This window comes from Hemicordylus capensis, chromosome 6 (genome assembly GCF_027244095.1).
Source record: "Hemicordylus capensis ecotype Gifberg chromosome 6, rHemCap1.1.pri, whole genome shotgun sequence".
In the NCBI taxonomy this organism is placed as follows: Eukaryota; Metazoa; Chordata; class Lepidosauria; order Squamata; family Cordylidae; genus Hemicordylus; species Hemicordylus capensis.
Window position 1 is genome coordinate 15,120,995 of NC_069662.1, and position 17,065 is coordinate 15,138,059.

Sequence of the window (17,065 nt, forward strand, 5' to 3'; positions counted from 1 at the left end):
CCTTATGTTCACCTGTAAAACACTGTAGGATATGCCTTGACAAGGGATGGTTTGGGTTGGAGAAGGGGTGAGAAGGAATCAACCTTTCCCCTGCTAACCATTCTTCCCCTGAACTGCTTTTACGCATGCCAGTGTGGAACATTGCAGTGGTCAGGCAGTAGGATGGGGGAATTTCAGGGAGAAAGTGACTTGGGACTTGCAGGGAAAGGGCTAAGCACTCCCTTCCCCTCTTAGATCAGATGGCCCCGTCCTCCTGAGGATGGTGTGCAATGGAGAAAGTGACATCCTGAGAGTGCCATGTACCCTGCCCCTAACTCCCAGCACTGAAAATCAGGGTTTGAGGTAGCCCAAGTTCAAGTGAAACCCTGATTGAATGGGAGAGAGAGGCTGGGTAGGGTGGTTGGCTGAAGTCTGAGTGTTCTGCAGCTGGAGAAACAACGATTTTGAGAATTACCGTTTTCATGTTTGTTATTAGGTTTCTAGCTTTCATGGCAAGAAAGATTACTTGAAGCATGTGAAGCTTGAAATGTCATAGGATGGAAGCCCAGGGAAGTTGTTGAATTATCAAAAGGTCAGAGAATGTGGTTTTAGCAGAGGTGCAGCTACAGTTGAATGGGGCAGGGGCAGAGGAGCATATGTCCCTGGGCCCCTGAGGGAGGAGGGCCTGCTGGCTGGGTGACAGCTTACTTCTGGAGGCCCTCTACATCCCTAGATATTAGGGTCCTGCATAAAACCACATGCCCCTTTCTTTTCCATGAGTGACCAAGTACAATGATGCAACACAATCAAGCATGTGTAAATATTCCACTTTATTCCAGCCGGCATTCTTGGTACAGAATGTGGCTTACCTTGGGCAGAAGCAAAACTCGAAAGTTCAGAGTATATACTGGTGGAAACAAGCAATAATCTATTATCACTCTGCAGACTAATGCGTGTATTGCATGTGGCATAAGCTGTGCCAGAGCCATCTCTGATTGGAGATGGGCTGCAACTTTGGCAAATTAAATGGTATCTGGTGGGGAAGAAGCAGAGCTGTGCTACTTGATGCCATCAGGGGGTCTTTGGCTTCTCAGTATCTGCTTTGCCCATACGTTGCAAGAGGGCACCCACATATCTTGGCTGCTGAGGGATATAATCCAAGCAGTACTGGCCACCCAAGTGGGGGCCACAGACCAAGTGGTACTTGAAATCGAGCCGTCCATGGTTCAAATAACAGACTTTGCTTTTAGGTTCTCCAGATTCTAGGGCCACATCGCATGATCCCAGAAGGTCATCATCCCATTTGTTGTCTTCATCCCAGACTTGAACTCGGAGCTTGCTTGTCTCTCCCATGATCTGGACATTTCCCAAATCAATGTGGGTGTTCCATACTGGGTTGTTGTTGTTCCATACGGTGGATGTCTGCATCATCCTCTTTTCGAAAAACACCTTGACATAGGCATCCGTACTGGTAAAATAGTCCCCCCACAAACCATGGGCACGTTGAATCGTCACCGTCAGCTTGGCCATGCCTCGCTGTCGTGAGCAACACATGGAGTTGGTGGTGCCATCACTCGGACACACACAGGAACAGGGGTCCCGGGCACTGCGTTGGGTCCCTGGTGGGCAAGGCTGGGTGCAGTTCCTCCACATGGCTCTTTCTCTCACGTACTCGCTCACCGCCTGCCGCAAGCCCTCTCTCCTGGGGTCCTCTTTGGCCACCAAGGTGTGGATGGGCTCTAAGGAGTAGGAGACCAGGCCAGGCATGGATTTCAGGCCTTCCACCCACTCTTTGAAAATTTCCGTGCCCTGGCTATCAGAAAAGAGCAGGTCTATGTGGCTGTTCCCACCCACAATCTCCAGCTGGCGTTCATTGTACTTCTTGTGGAAGCTGCCCTTGAACCTCTGTTTTTGTTTCTGCTCTTCACATTTCTGGTAGGCCGCATCTGCCTTTCCTTTGCCAGAACCAATGCTGACGGCTGCCTCTATGCTCAGGCAGTCTTTGACCTCATCGGCATTCACCCCATCCAGCACCGTCTCACACACCCTCACGGCCGTCACTTCCCTCACGCGTCCTCCCAAGTGAAGCTGTGTTATAAAGTGAGTCCCAAAGGTTCCAATCAGCTGCCGGTATTCCAACTGTGTGCTCTTGTGGTATTTTTCGGGGAGAATCTTCACAGCGTGTCTGAAATGCTCGTTAAGTGGTCGGCGATGGCCAATACGGAACCTATAAAAGAAACAGGAAGTCCGTTCAGAGAGATGAAAGAAAATGGTTATTGGCTTTTGCATACAATTTTGTTTTGGGGTTGGTTATCAGTGCATTATAATTCTGAGAAGAACATAATGCCCAGCCAAAGATCTACCAAGCCTATCTAGCCTGGCATCGGGGCGTAGCTAGGGAAGAGTGGGCCCATGTTCTCCCCTCTCTCCAGTGGCCCCTTGGAGTGAGGGAGATAATGAAGAAAATAGGGAGGGGTGGGGCTGGAGGGCCCTCAGGAGCTGGACAGCCTGGGTTCTTTGAACCCACCCACTCAATTATAACTACGCCCCTGCCTGGCATTTTTGTTTTCAGCAGTAGCCTGCCTGATCCCTCAGGAAGCTCACAAGCAGAACATGCTAGAACTTGTTGTTCGTCGCCAATATCTGGTAGTTACACGTACAGTGTCTCTGAATAAGGAGGGTCTATCTGTAACTCTTATTATCATTGATGGATGGATCCTTCATGGGTTTGTCAAATCATTCATTCATTTAACATATTTGTATACCACCCCAAACCCAAGCCTCTGGGTGGTTTATAGGGATGTGCGAAACGTTTTGGACACAAAACGTTTTGTACCCCAAACAGCCTGTTTCAGGTAGACAAAACAAAACACCCATTTTCCAGATCCAAAAGTTTTGTATACAAAACAAAACGTCCCTGTTTCGGCTACAAAACGTTTTGTTGTTTCGGATCTCCATTTTGTGGTGATCTCTGAGTCAGTCTCCATTTTGTGTTTGACATCTCTTTGAATTTCCCACCCTTCCAGCGTTCTGATCAGTGACCTAAATCATGGGCTGACCTGCTGACAATTCCCTCCTTGTTCCCCATTGGCTCTTTTGCTTCTTCCCACTCTTTACTGACCCCACATTGGCCAGGGAAAGGGTTGCTAACCCATGGGGTGCTGGGTTCTGCTGTTTCTGTGGTGTTCTGAGTGTAGATTCTCTGGTAGCATATGAGAATGGATTCTTGTTTTTCACTGAAAATCCCATATGCTACCAGAGAATCTACAATGAACACCTCAGAAACAACAAAACCCAGTACCCCACAGGCTTGTGGGTATGGGGGTGGTTGGCACCCTATGTGCACTATACAACTCCTCGCTCTGGGTAACCCCAGTGCCCCCCAAGTGGAATTATGGGGCTGCTGAAACCTCCATTATTCCCTATGGGAGAAATCTTAAAGACACGTACACTTCAACAAATCACAAAAGATCAGCCCTTTGCCCAATTCCTTTGAAATAATTCTGGAAGTTTCCTTGCCCCCATTGGGCACTACCACCCACCACACTCTGCTCTGGGTCATTCCTTTCCCCTTGATTTGAAGCGATACATTTGCTGGAATCCCCATTATTCCCTATGGGAAAATTCTTAAAGATGTGTAAACTTAAAAAAAAAAATCACCAAAAAATCAGCCCTTTGCCTAATTCCTTTGAAATTTGGGTGGTAGCTTCCACCCATTGTACACTACCACCACCACCTACTCATTTTGCCCTGGGACCCTTTTTAAAAATCCAAATCGATTCAGATTCGGAAAATTTGGCTACAAAACAAAACAGGGCTGATTCAGATTTAGAAAATTTGGGTACAAAACAAAATGGGGATATTTTGATTCGGATACAAATCAAAACAAGAAAATTCCAAAATGCACACTCCTAGTGGTTTACAACAAAACAATGTGAACAAAAAATAAAAAGGTTAAAACATTACAATAATTTAAACTTTAAAACAATGTTAAAACTACTAAAACAAACAACAAACCATGAAAACAGTATCTAATTAAAAGCCTGGGTGAACAGATGTGTCTTGACAATTTTTTTAACAAGTTGTCAGAGATGGGGAGGCTCTTATTTCAACAGGGAGCACATTCCAAAGCCCCGGGGCAGCAATGAAGGCCCGTCCCTGAGTAGCCAGGAGATGAGCGGCGATGAAGAAGTGGAAGCAGCTCAGGGGTTAGGCAACAGGGGTAAAGCCAAAAGGTGTCTGTTCTTGTGTAGCCAGCTTCTAGTCGCAGCAAGGTGGGCTAGATAAATCGGGTAAGGAAGGCCGATTTGGAGGCTGGAAGCATGGATGACACGCACCGCAAGACACAGCCAGGTGTTATGGCACATGCCAAGTCTAGTGTCCAAATCGCAGGTGACTCCAAGGTGTGAAAACCAAATGAAGCACACTGGTTCAAGGAACCAGAGGCAGTTATAGCCCAAAATGTGTCCTGAGGCAACATTAGAGTTGCTCTTCTTTCCTGGGAAGGGCAATTCCAGGGAATCTCAAAAGGATTCATTGGGGCTATTCTCACAATCAGCCAAAATCGGGCTAGGAGAGCCTAGCCCAACTTTGGCTGATCGTGTAAACCACCGGGCTTGCAGGCGAGCCTGATGACTTACAAGCGGCTAGCCCACATTTTTAGCCCTCCCCTTAGCCTGGGTTTCTGGAGCGAGCACTCTGCAAATCCGGGCTTTCTGATCCTGAGTAGCTACGGCTTGGCTTCGTGCCATGGCTACTCATGAGGAGACCCCCCAGAGGAGAGGCAAAAAGCCGTCTCCCGGCTCTGGGGGTCTCCCCAGTATGCCCTGCATGCTCGTGCAGGGCATACTGGAGCTTCTGGGGGCCGCGCGGCCCCCGAGCTGCCCAGCCCCTGCCAGCTCTATCACAGAGCCGGCAATCGTATGGGCGGCCAATCCGGCCACCCAGGGCTCCTGCCGGGATCATGTGTGGGGAGAACGGGCTTAGCCTGCTCTCCCCGCAAAAGCGGCAAAAGCGGGTCTCACTGATTGTGAGACCTGCCTCATTGTCTGTGTTTGCTGTGCTGGAGTTACAACACAATGATTTGAATGGGTCAAGAACAACCTGTATGCAAATAGACTAAATGAATGTGCAAGCACGGCATCTCAGGACGGAAGGACCTGCTATACCAAATAGTAATTTTTAATGAGAGCACCTTTGAGTTCCTATTGCCCACTCAGCTCCTTTGTGATGGGAAGGGAGTTGCATTGCTGTGCCTTATCTGACTTTCCTGCTGAGGTGATTTAGCTTGTTTGAGGCAACTGCAGAGGAAAGGAAGTAAAGGGGTCAGTCTTAGGACAGGAAGACCTTGAGTGTGAAATTAACTCGAGAGTTAACTTTGGAGTATACTTAGACATTCCCTAATATAGGGAGAGGTGAGAGGATAATCCCTTTGCAATTTGCTTGGCAGCTGTTGAATCTGGGGGAGACTGTCCCAATGTCTGCTAAGTGACTTGTCCCAATATGCCAACAAGCAGGGAGCTCACAATCCTGTGTGGCTTCTGAGCATGTTAAGACTGAGAACCACAAGCCTGTGATCTCAGACATAAGCAGAGAGGCTACTAGGAGCCCACAGAAGAGCAGTACTAGCAACAACTTTAAAATAAACATTCTTGAATGTTTTTGATGCTAACAATTCATAGACACTAAGATATACAGAAGCACAAACACTTGGTAACAAAACTCTAGAGCAGAAGGGAGGCAACCTTGACTCTCCAGCTGCTGTTTAACTACAACTCCCATCCCACAATGCATTCTGGCCAAGGATGATGGGAGCTGTAGTTCAGCAACAGCTGGAGAGCCAATATCCCTGCTCTAGAAGTTTCTTAGTCAAGAGGAAATCCTTCCTTCCTCCATTAATTTATTTTAAATTTCACCTGTCAAGGATAGTCAACAAGAGTCCTGCTCCTTCCTGCCCCAGCATCCTGCCTTTCCCCACTGCACACCCCTTCCTCACCTGTAGTAGGAGCAGGAGACCTCATGGCTAGCAAAACTGTACTGATCCCTTGAGCTCTTTTCTGCTGTGAAGTCGGCCATCTTGGAGTGTGACCCCGCCAAAGCCACCTGGACGTTCACCTGGGGCTTCACCTGCACGTCCAGCCCCACCTTCCAGTCGTTTTTCACATTGGTTCCTTCTGCACGAACCACTGAGATGCCCGACTCCTGTAATGAAGTGCGCACGTTCCGCTGGCAGGAGATTTTGGCCTCCCAGTCGGCGACGGCCAGCGGGAGCCTCTGGAGTGGCTTCCCTTCCAGCAAAGGATTCTGGCACAAGGTGCAGGTCCCATCCGGTTTTTGCCACTGACTCATATCCAGCACGTTGGCCCCCTTCCTCTCCAGCGTGGTGATGTCAATGCCCTCACCAGCCAAGTGGTGACCCGGCACAAAGTCCCCATTCTCCTCACATTCATCATCCATGCCCGACCGGCATTGTGGAGAGACAGCGGTGAGAAGGAGAGAGAAAACAAGTATTTGGGCAGCAGAGCTAGTGCCCACTCTGAGCATGGCTGGTCCACGAGGAAAACACCTTCACAAGAGAATGAATAGAGTTTCACTTGATAATCTTGGGATGTTTCCCACACTATTCTAGAAGTAGAGCCATGTAAACCGCCCTGAGCCTTTTGGAAGGGCGGTATAAATTTTTTAAAATAAATAAATAAATAAATAAATAAATAAATAAATAATGTTAATCTGTTACAGCATTGTGGGGGGAAATTCTTCACATCATGCATCATTAGTTTACAGAAGTCACTGCCACAGAGTATGATAAAGACCACTAGCTTAGATGCCTTTCAAGAGGATTGATCAAACACATGTATGACAATTTCATAGTAGCCATTAGATGTGATCACAATATGGAAACTCCATATAAAATGCAGAATCCCTCCCAATACTGGTTGCTGAGACAAAGACAACAGTGGCAGAGGCCAGAGGGATATCTCTCTGCTAATTGTTCAACAAGGAACTTTTAAAGTTTCTCTTGAAACTTCCCCCAGGAGATTTTATACACATGGCTTTTATTTCGAATCTTCTCTGGAATGGAGTGTGCCAGTCCACATTTCATTCATTCATTCATTCATTCATTCAATTTATATACCGTCTTTCCAAAACAGCTCAGGGCGGTCTACAACAGAATAAAACCACTTAACCATTAAAATCAAAATTATAAAAACAGAATAAAAAACAATTAAACATCCAAACAGTTAAAAAAAACCCTGGAAAACTAGGGCAAACATTTAAAACAGTTTATAACAGTTTAAATGCCCTGGAAGACCAGGCCGAACAGATAGGTTTTAAGGGCTCTCCTGAAAGACAGTAATGAACTCAAATTACAGATTTCTGCTGGGAGTGCATTCCACAGCCCAGGAGCAGGTACAAAGAAGGCCTGCCTCTGAGTCGCCACCTGATGAACCAGTGGTAACTTGAGACCGACTTCTTCAGATGACCTTAAAGTGTGGTGGGGAACATGCAGAAGAAGGCGCTCTCTAAGATAACTCAGACCTAAGCCATTCAGGGCTTTAAAGGTAATAACCAGCACTTTGTATTTTGCCTGGAAACGTATCGGCAGCCAGTGCAGCTGTTTTAAGAAAGGCATAATATGGACTCTCCAAGTTGCCCCCGAGACCAATCTGGCTGCCGCATTTTGAACTAACTGAAGTTTCTGAACTACGTACAAAGGCAGCCCCACGTAGAGCACATTGCAATAGCCAAGCCTGGAGATTACCAGCTGATGCACCACTGTTTTGAGGTCATCCTCCTCAAGGAATGGGCGCAGCTGTCAAATCAGCTGAAGCTGATAGAATGCACTCCCAGCCATGGCCTCCACCTGAGATACTAGGGTGAGGCCTGGGTCCAGGAGTACTCCCAAGCTGCACACCTGCTCCTTCTGGGAGAGTATAACCCCAGCCAGCACAGGAAGATCTAACTCACCCCTCAGATTCTGAGCCCCCACAATGAGCACCTCTGTCTTGCTTGGATTCAGCTTCAATTTGTTATCCCTCATCCAGCCCATTACTGCCTGTAGGCAGGCATTTAGAGAATGAGTGCTCGTGCAGACATTTGTTATGTGCCACTTGATAGAGCAAGGTTGTTCTGGATATAAGATATGATGTACTTCTGAAGAAGATTGTTTCGAAACTGGTGAGATTACCTAGGATGCTTATAAAGATTTATATTTGTGAAGAATGAAGACATGTTTTGGCATCTCCGGCTTCGGAGTACTTTGCATGTTTTGTACTCCAGCTGTGAAGATTTGAGCTTGAACTTTTTGTACATTCATATTCCTCACTTGTTGCACTTTTGCATTTGTTGTACTTTGCTGGTTCTATTCATGGTCTGTGACCAGTTGTATATGATGTATGTTCATAGACATTCTTCATGTGCATGTTCAATATATCTTGACCTTTTTTAAGGTTGTTTCACGGATCTTTGTTTACACATTGTTCTTCCATTCTTAGCTGTCAAACTAACAACAAAATAGTTCCTTTGCCACCTCCTCGTTTCTGATGTGATTTGTGATTGGTTGGGGGGTGGGGAAGGAGCAAGCCAGTAGGAACGCACAGGAAGAAGATCTGCAAGGGATTGTGGAGAGGAGAATACCCCATGTGAACAGTCCATTTAATCCCCTGAATTAAACATCTTGCGAATCTGCTGCAAAGCAGAGTTGCTCTTCAGATACCCCACGGCATGAACGCATATATGAACCCAATTGTCCCATTATAACTCCGCCCCTGACTTTAGTTATTAGTATAACTAGTCATATATAATAGCCCTTTTTACGCATTATGCTCAATGCTCATAAAATAAGTGTACATTGTACAGGCACAGGTCTGTATGCAGTTAGTTATTCACATGTTATATTGCATGCAGGGACAGCACTACACTTTCTCTCTATAACCTGCATTTCAGGGGACCTGTTCGGTCATCTGTAAACTCATACAACATAATTCTGAATATGGCTAATATGTATTCAATGTTTGTTTTGTTAATCAACTCTTTTCAAGAATACAGTATGTAGATACTGTGTTTGCATATTTAATGAATTCAATTTCACAGTGCACGTTTTTGTGCTGCTTTTTTTTTTTAAGGACACTTGAATAAAGCATATATTAAAAGCACACAGAACATATTTTTTAAAATGCAGAATCAGTGGAAATTTGTTTAAAACAATAAAAAGCTGTTGTGTTCCAGCCCCTAAACATTCCTGTTTAGGTCTCCAGCCAGCCCAGAACAGGTGTCTGGGAAGCGGGGATGTTTCAGGATAGGGGCAGGAGGGGAAAGGACACATTTTTTTCTTTCCCACTCTCCTGAAACTTTCCCCTGATGTTTTATATAATGCAGGAGAGCTCCAGCTAGAGATTGGCTGCCAGCCTGAATCTGAACATTTTGTTTTTATATAGCAGGGAGGGTGTAGTTTGGGGGGGCATTTTTACTTCCTCCCCCCTCCCCTTGCTAAAATCTCCCCAGTTTCACCACTGTTTGGCTTGGGAGTATTCCTGGACCTGGCTTTGTTCCTCAGTGCCCAGGGAGTTATTCACACTTGGCTTCATGCTTCGGGGTAAATGTTGAGCAAAGCCACTTCGAACTACACTCGCGGCATTGAGTGAAGCAGCTCCTCCCCTCTGCTCTCGGGTTTTGTTTTGAAACAAGTTCACATGGCATGCTCCGTGTTTTCCTTCCAGCCAATGGGGAGTGGGGGGAGAGAGCTTCCTAAAGAGTGATATCTGCATTTCTAAAGAGAGCATCCTTCTTATGCTAATGATTCTACCTCAGTGCCTCTCCCAGTTTGCTCCAGCGTTTTCAGAAAAAGTAGCTTAAAACCAGCATTTTAAAAATCTGGAAATACCTCGAGATAAGCTAGAATTCGCATCACAAAGCCCAATGTGTGTGTGGAGTGGGTCCAAGAATCTCGAAGGGACTTTGGGGTAAGTTTGGCTGGTATGTGAATGCACACACTCTCTTCTGAAGTAAATTCAGGGTAGAAGCCCTGTGTAGAAAACCTCCAGGGGGCAGCTGCAGCCAGGAGCTACTTGTTCCAGCTTTGGCTGTAGCAATAACTGCCCCTGTTCCTGGAGAGGGTGGACCATCCATGCTTCAGTTACAGCTAGTCAGGATTCCTGCAAAACACTTTATGTGGGGATGCCATTGAAGACTCTGTGGAAACTTCAGCTGGTGCAGAATTCTGCTGCGAGAGTCCTGAGCAGTGCTGTGTTTCAGGAGCATGTTACTGCCCTTCTGTATCAGCTCAGCTGCACTGGCTACTGGTCCATTTCTGGGTGCAGCTCCAGGTGCTGGTTATCATCTTTAAAGCCCTAAACAGCTTTCAGGACCACAAAGGACCATCTCACCCACTCCTTGTATGCATCTACCCATTGTCTAAAGAACACCATCTCTTTTGCCTGTCATTTTGTCTTCTGAGAAGCAGATGCAAGACATTTGTGGTGCCCAGATTGTGGAACTCCCTGCTTCAGGAATTTTAGTAGCACCCACTTTTTCAGATATCTGCTTAAATATTGGTGGGTGTTGCTCCACCTTCCCTATCAGTACTTTATATCTGTTATAAGTAGGGATGTGCCCGAACTGGTTCAGAGGCCATGCTGGAGGCCTCCGAACCGGTCTGGTTCTGAGCCAGTCCGGCGGTTCGGCACGGAGGGGGGTTGTAACTTTAAGGGAGGGGGGGTAGTACTTACTCCCCCCGCCGCTCTCCCCCCTCCGGCGCTGTGTTTTTTGACAAAGTTTCTGGGGCGGCAGCGTTCCTCCTTGCCGCCCCTGCCCCCGTCGTTAGCCTGCCAGAGCCGAAGTAAGGAACACGCATGCGCCCGTTCCGGCATGCGTGCGCACCCACACCCGCTGCCGCCCCGCGCACGCTCCACATACATCACACGTTGACGTGTGACGTATGCGGAGCGCGTGCGCGGCGGCAAGTAAGGAACCGAAGTAAGGAACACGCATGCGCCCATTCCGGCGCGCGTGCGCACGCTCCGCATACGTCACACATCAACGTGTGATGTATGTGGAGCGCACGCGGGGCGGCAGCGGGTGAGGGTGTGCACGCACGCCGGAACGGGCGCATATGTGTTCCTTACTTCGGCTCTGGCAGGCTAATGACGGGGGCAGGGGCGGCAGGGAGGAACACTGCCGCCCCAGAAACTTTGTCAAAAAACACAGCGCCGGAGGGGGGAGAGCGGCGGTGGGGGGGGGTAAGTACCACCCCCGCCCTTAAAGCTACAACCCCCCCCCGTGCCAGACCGGACCGGTTCGGCGCTTTGCACATCCCTAGTTATAAGTCAGAAATATTAAAAATCCCCAATTTAGGGAGGCAACACTATGTGAAAGGCTGTTATTCTACAAATTGTTAAAAAGATCTCAACTGAACACAAAATTATTTATTTATTTATTTTTACATTTATATCCCGCTCTTCCTCCAAGAAGCCCAGAGCGGTGTACTACATACTTGAGTTTCTCCTCACAACAACCCTGTGAAGTAGGTTAGGCTGAGAGAGAAGTGACTGGTCCAGAGTCACCCAGCTAGTTTCATGGCTGAATGGGGATTTGAACTCGGGTCTTCCCGGTCCTAGTCCAGCACTCTAACCACTACACCACGCTGGCTCACCAAATTATCATCTTCTTGTTTACCTTCCCACATTTGAATAAAATTAGTCAATTTAACCATAACTACAAGATTCCGTGTTTTGACCAACCAATCATCCCAAAAGGGGAGATCAGCAAGTTTCACTTGTTATGACCAGTCTTGCAGCAGTCAATAAGTATGTGAGAAGCTCTCGATCTATTAAACTAATTGTTGCAGGAACATTGCAAAACAGTACAGTCAGTGGGTTTAATGGTAATTTATATCCAGTCATTTCCTCAACACTGTTAAGAACTCTGACCCAGAAATCTTCACCCTTCTAACAGTTCCAGTAAATATGCTAACAGGGCAAAGCGGCACCTTTTACCGTGGTGATTCTCTTTATTTAGCAGGGGGAGAGTAACTGGCCCTATCCACCCCCAGCACAGTACTTCCAGTGACTGTTGCTGGTGTGTGTCTTATGTGTTTTTTTTAAGAATGTGAGCCCTTTGGGGACAGGGAGCCATCTTATTTGTTTGTTATTTCTCTTTGTAAACCATCCTGAGCCATTTTTGGAAGGGCGGTATAGAAATTGAATTATTATTATTATTATTATTATTATTACTCAATGTCTGGATAAAACAAACCAGTCAATAACTCCTGTCTGACTGTAAACAAGAAACAATAATAATATGCAGAAGGTCAGCTCGCTCAGACCCACATTCCCAGCAAAGGTCCGAGTTGAATGGATACATATAGGATAGCCTGAATGGTGTTCAATGCATGGTCATCTTTAAAAAACAACACTCTCCTTTAGATTGGCACGTAAAGTAAATTTATGAACTTTCCATATTTGATACCATGTTCCATCAGTAAAACATACAGTAACCCAGGTCAATTTAAATCATTTGGTGTAATTTAACACAGTTGACATGTTATTTAATTTATTTATTTATTTAACACATTTCTATACCGCCCAAAACTCATGTCTGTGGACGGTTCACAACTGCCCAGAGTTGTGCTTTTTGAGGGGTTGTGCTTTTGGGTGCTTAATTGTGCTTTTTTAAATTGTGTTTTTTAAATCGTGCTTTTTAAAAAAAATTGTGCTTAATTGTGCTTTTTTGTGTGCTTAATTGTGCTTTTTGGGGGTGGGTGAGGGTTGCTAATAAATATTCTTGACTAATAATGAATACTTTTGTTTACATCTGTGAAAAATAAGAAATGTATGCAAACACAATCTATTGGCTTGTAACTAAAGAAAGTTAGTCATGACTAACTTTGTTTGGATACAGCCCACTGCACTACCCAGAGAATGAACAAAATAGACTAGGCGAATACATTTCAGTGGGACTTAGTCAAGACTGAATAACTTTTTTGGATACAACCCAATACCTTGTAATGAGTGACTCGTAAAGCAGAGAAAATTAAGAACTGTTCGTTAAGTGGATTTGAATCCTATTTGAGATTTCAACCTCCATATCCTTAGCCTAGAAAGTTTTAAAAGAGTCTCATTTGATTTTTAAGGAAAGGATAAAGACCATTTTAACCACATGTGGTGGAGATGTCCAAAGTTCCAACTATGTTGGAACCAAATGACTTGCACTATTTGTCAAATGATAGCTGCAATGCTAAAATTTGATGCCTTTAACATGATTGCTGAATTATATAGCACAGGGGTTCCCAACCTGTGGCACTCCAGATGTTGCTGAACTACAACTCCCATCATCCTTAGCCACAATAAATTGTAGCTGGAGGTTATGGGAATTTTAGTTCAACATCTGCGCTATCACAGGTTGGGAATCCCCGACATAGCACAATAGTAACAGGCCGTATAAACTGTTAGTTGTGAATCTTCTTCCAACAGCACAAATTGGATTGGCACAGAATTAGAAAGTGTCCTCAATGCCAGTGATGAGGGAGTGGTTGTTAATGGCAGTCTGACTTGACCGAGAAAATTACTTAAAGTAGTCCCATTGAAATTAATGGTCCTTTTAATTTCAGTGCGACTTCTTTGAGTAATATTCCACACACCAGTCACTGGAAGAAGCACAAACTGACAGATCAATAGACTTGGTTCGCAGCAGAAAGGGACAATAAGTATTATCTACATTTTCTTAGAAAAGGCTACCATGGGTTTTATATTAGAATCAGTATTATAGTGTGGAAAAGCTAAACTTTTTTGGGGGGGAGGGTGTCACATAGTGACATAATTTCTTCTCTATAAAAATAAATATATTTCTGAAAAATGCACATAATCATAGTGCTCTTGTTTCAGCGCTTACCCGGTTCATTTAAAAACTCGATTTGGAATTTGTTGCAATTAACTGATTCAGCTTAAATTTAAACAGACAATACAAGAAAGACCTTTCAAACATGAAAAATTATCTGCTGCGTAGGAGTGCTTTGTTATTTGTGCTGGCACATTTAGTTTTTAATGCATTTTTATCTCTTTGGTTTTAGTATAGTATTTACATTTTCATCAGCAGGCCATCTTGAGCACCTCCAGCTGGAGGTGAGAAAGTACGATATAGGTATTTTATCAATCCCTCTAGTGCAGGGAGGGGAATCTCTTACCCTTGTGGCATGCATACTTATCACAAGGACACGTCCGACAAACTATTAGGGGTTTGAACAGGCTAGTTCCCCTGCTCTTGCCTCGCCTCTCCATTTACCTTGTTTTTTCTTCAGTTGACATTGTCTATATTCCATAGCTCAATTGCTCTCAATATTCCGTTAAGTATTAGAAGCTCAGAGATCCTTGGTAATATCACTGGGGCAGGTTCAACCTTATTTGTCTATTAGTTTACAGATTTATATACTTTTGCAAACATAGGAAGTATCCTGCATATATAGAACCCACTACATATTTATTGCCACGTTAAGTGGTGCAGCGGAGAAATGCTTGACTAACAGGCAGAAGGTTACCAGTTCAAATCCCCACTGCTACTATATCGGGCAGCAGTGATATAGGAAGATGCTGAAAAGCATCATCTCATACTGTGCGGGAGGAGGCAATGGTAAACCCCTCCTGTATTCTACCAAAGAAAACCACAGGGCTCTGTGGGTGCCAGGAGTTGAAATCGATTTGACGGCACACTTTACCTTTACATATATATTATCTTGGAGTGGTTCTGTTTCACTTCCAGACTGATAGGAACTCATCTGGACTGACTATTAGAAAGAATGAGCCTGTAAGGCCATTCTTAGAAAGGGTCCACTGGCATCTTAAAGCCATTAATATCTCGTTATATCTTATCTTAACCACATATCTCTTGTTACTTCATGTTCTGGTCTCTCTCTGAAATCTCTTGTAGAATGATAGCCTTATGAAGGTAGGCAACAAAAAGTCTAGGGAAACTGAAATGTTCAAATGAAATTTTCCTTCTCAGGTTTTTGAATTTTGGCGCTTTTAAGATTTCGTTTGCATCATGTAACATTTTGGATGGAAATGTCTTGATTTCGCTGAAGAAAACAGCAGGATGCCACTGTGGGTAAATGATGGTGTATAAATGTCCAGATGCGCAGCTAAGGTCGATGATGTTTGGTCCAGTCATAATGGGTATCAGGACATATAGGTGGCACTGGGGTGTGCTGCAAAGATATAACACCTCTGCCACAGGTAGTGGTCCTCACTTTGATTCCCAAATTCTGAGGTGTGCAGTTCTCCATGGAGGTGCAAGCAGTTCCGTGGGGAGATGCAAGCTCCACCCCACCCCCAATTTCCCCTTCTCTTGGCCTTAATTACTCAAGGGTATTTCCTAGGAATATACTGTGCAGGATAAGATACTCTGCACACCATGCAGGAAAGCTGCACGGGGCCCAACATCTTGAGAATTTCATCTACCATTTTAAAACAAAGCAAGGTTCTAGCCCTCAAGACTACGGAGAGCAACTTAGAAGTGTGTGGAGGATGCCTGCTGAGATCTGGGGGGCTAGAATCAGAACAGGCTTTCCAGACATTGCAAGGACAGCATTCTGCATAACTACCCCTTTCCCCACTGCCAGCATTCCCACTCCCCTATTTTCTCCACCTCTAATTCATACAGAGACCAGACTTATAATCCATTACAAGTACATACCTTTGGCAGTAGAAAGAGTTAGGGAAGGTGCTGGGCTGTGTGTGTCAATCAAAAGACAAGTGTCCGCACCTGAGTATGTATCTCAATGACAGGATGTCACAGTTTATCAGTAGAGGAGGAGAAACCCAACCTTAGAGGGGACAAAGTAACCAATAAGAGGAGGCTGAGAAAGAGGGTGTGATCCTGAACTTCCCACTTATTACAGCCACATTAAAAAGCAATGTTGTGGCTGGGGAGCAAAACCATCTCTGTTCACACCTCTGTTAATGCCTCAGTGCAGCTTGCAGCCAAGGACAAATCTCTGAGCTATGTTCATCAAAACGTCTTTTCCAGCAATGGCCTAATGCAGCAGTAATTAAAACCAGTCTTTCAAAGCCAAGTTTAAAAAAAAAAAATGCAAGTCCACATGACATTTTCCTAGCCGGGTTGCCTACAGCATACAAATTTTAAGTTATCTGTAGCACATCAAAAACCTGGAAAGACATAAGGAACGAACTCTACCCATTGACACAAACTTTTGTGCCTGCTCAGCTCACCTGGGTATGCTTTAAAAAAAAAAAAAACTCTCACCATGGGTAAGCAGGCAAGTAGCTGCAGTCAAGCCTGAATTAAACCATTCTAAGGGCATTTGCCTGCACACTAGACAGAGACTGATTTCTTTAAGAGACAAAGACCGCATTCGCACGTATCCAATGGACCCACAGTTCCACTCCCCCCACTCCCCTGTCCACATTTGGATGACAGGGAGAGCTCCCTCTCTTCAGTCAGCGAGACTGCAGAGAGGAGGAAGAACTGGCTATGTGGGCTTCCTTCTTGCTTGAAGGACAGCCCACACAGCCAAACACGCAAGGGGAGAGGGAGGAGCTTCCTCCTCCCTTAGAGAATGCAGTCTCTAGTGCTGAATTCAGACGCAACAGAGGCCCCGTTGAACCCTGATTTTGAGCAGCAAAACTCATTATAAACTGAGGATTCAAATTGGAGTCTCTGGAGTGAAACCTCAGGCCGCAGAAGGAACAAGACCAGAGTTGTACGCATTCAGACGTAACGGTAGGGAAACCTCTGGCCCCTGCAACTCTGGTTCCCCATTACAAGCGTGTGCAGCCAGAGAGAGATAAGTCATGACTAAAGTTTGTACCATCTGACCTGGAGGCTCTTCCTTCCCACCCCAGATGAATCACACCGACGTGACTAATGCCAGCACCTGGCAAAGTTAACAGCTGCCTGGGGCCCATTAAGAGACTTAGAATCTGTCCTGGAAAGGGAATTGTACATAGTGAGTAGAACAACATACTCTGCTTTGCTCAGAGGCATCTTCCTCTTTTACAATTTGTCCTCATGTTCTAGGGCTGATCTCAGTGATTACAAATGCGTTGCGGGTTTGAACTCACAGGGTCCAGTGACA

The 17,065-nt window shown here is 45.4% G+C and overlaps 2 protein-coding genes across 5 annotated transcripts in view; one reads left to right on the forward strand and one right to left on the reverse strand.

Moving 5' to 3' along the window:
- ZNF646 (zinc finger protein 646) overlaps positions 1-17,065 on the forward strand; it is a 52,560-nt gene that overhangs the window by 7,410 nt on the left and 28,085 nt on the right. The window lies entirely within an intron of this gene.
- Positions 750-16,412, reverse strand: LOC128329864 (perforin-1-like). 3 transcript variants are annotated; one of them, XM_053261713.1, is made up of 4 exons: positions 16,234-16,412; positions 15,664-15,793; positions 5,975-6,544; positions 750-2,206 (listed from the first exon to the last, which is right to left on the reverse strand). In XM_053261713.1, the coding sequence occupies exons 3-4, from the start codon at positions 6,520-6,522 to the stop codon at positions 1,051-1,053; spliced, it is 1,704 nt and encodes a 567-aa protein (XP_053117688.1). In that variant the 5' UTR covers positions 6,523-6,544; positions 15,664-15,793; positions 16,234-16,412; the 3' UTR covers positions 750-1,050. The 3 variants fall into 3 exon arrangements, with proteins under 3 accessions (XP_053117688.1, XP_053117687.1, XP_053117685.1); XM_053261712.1 differs by having other exon boundaries at positions 15,664-16,412; XM_053261710.1 differs by lacking the exons at positions 15,664-15,793; positions 16,234-16,412 and adding an exon at positions 8,168-8,291.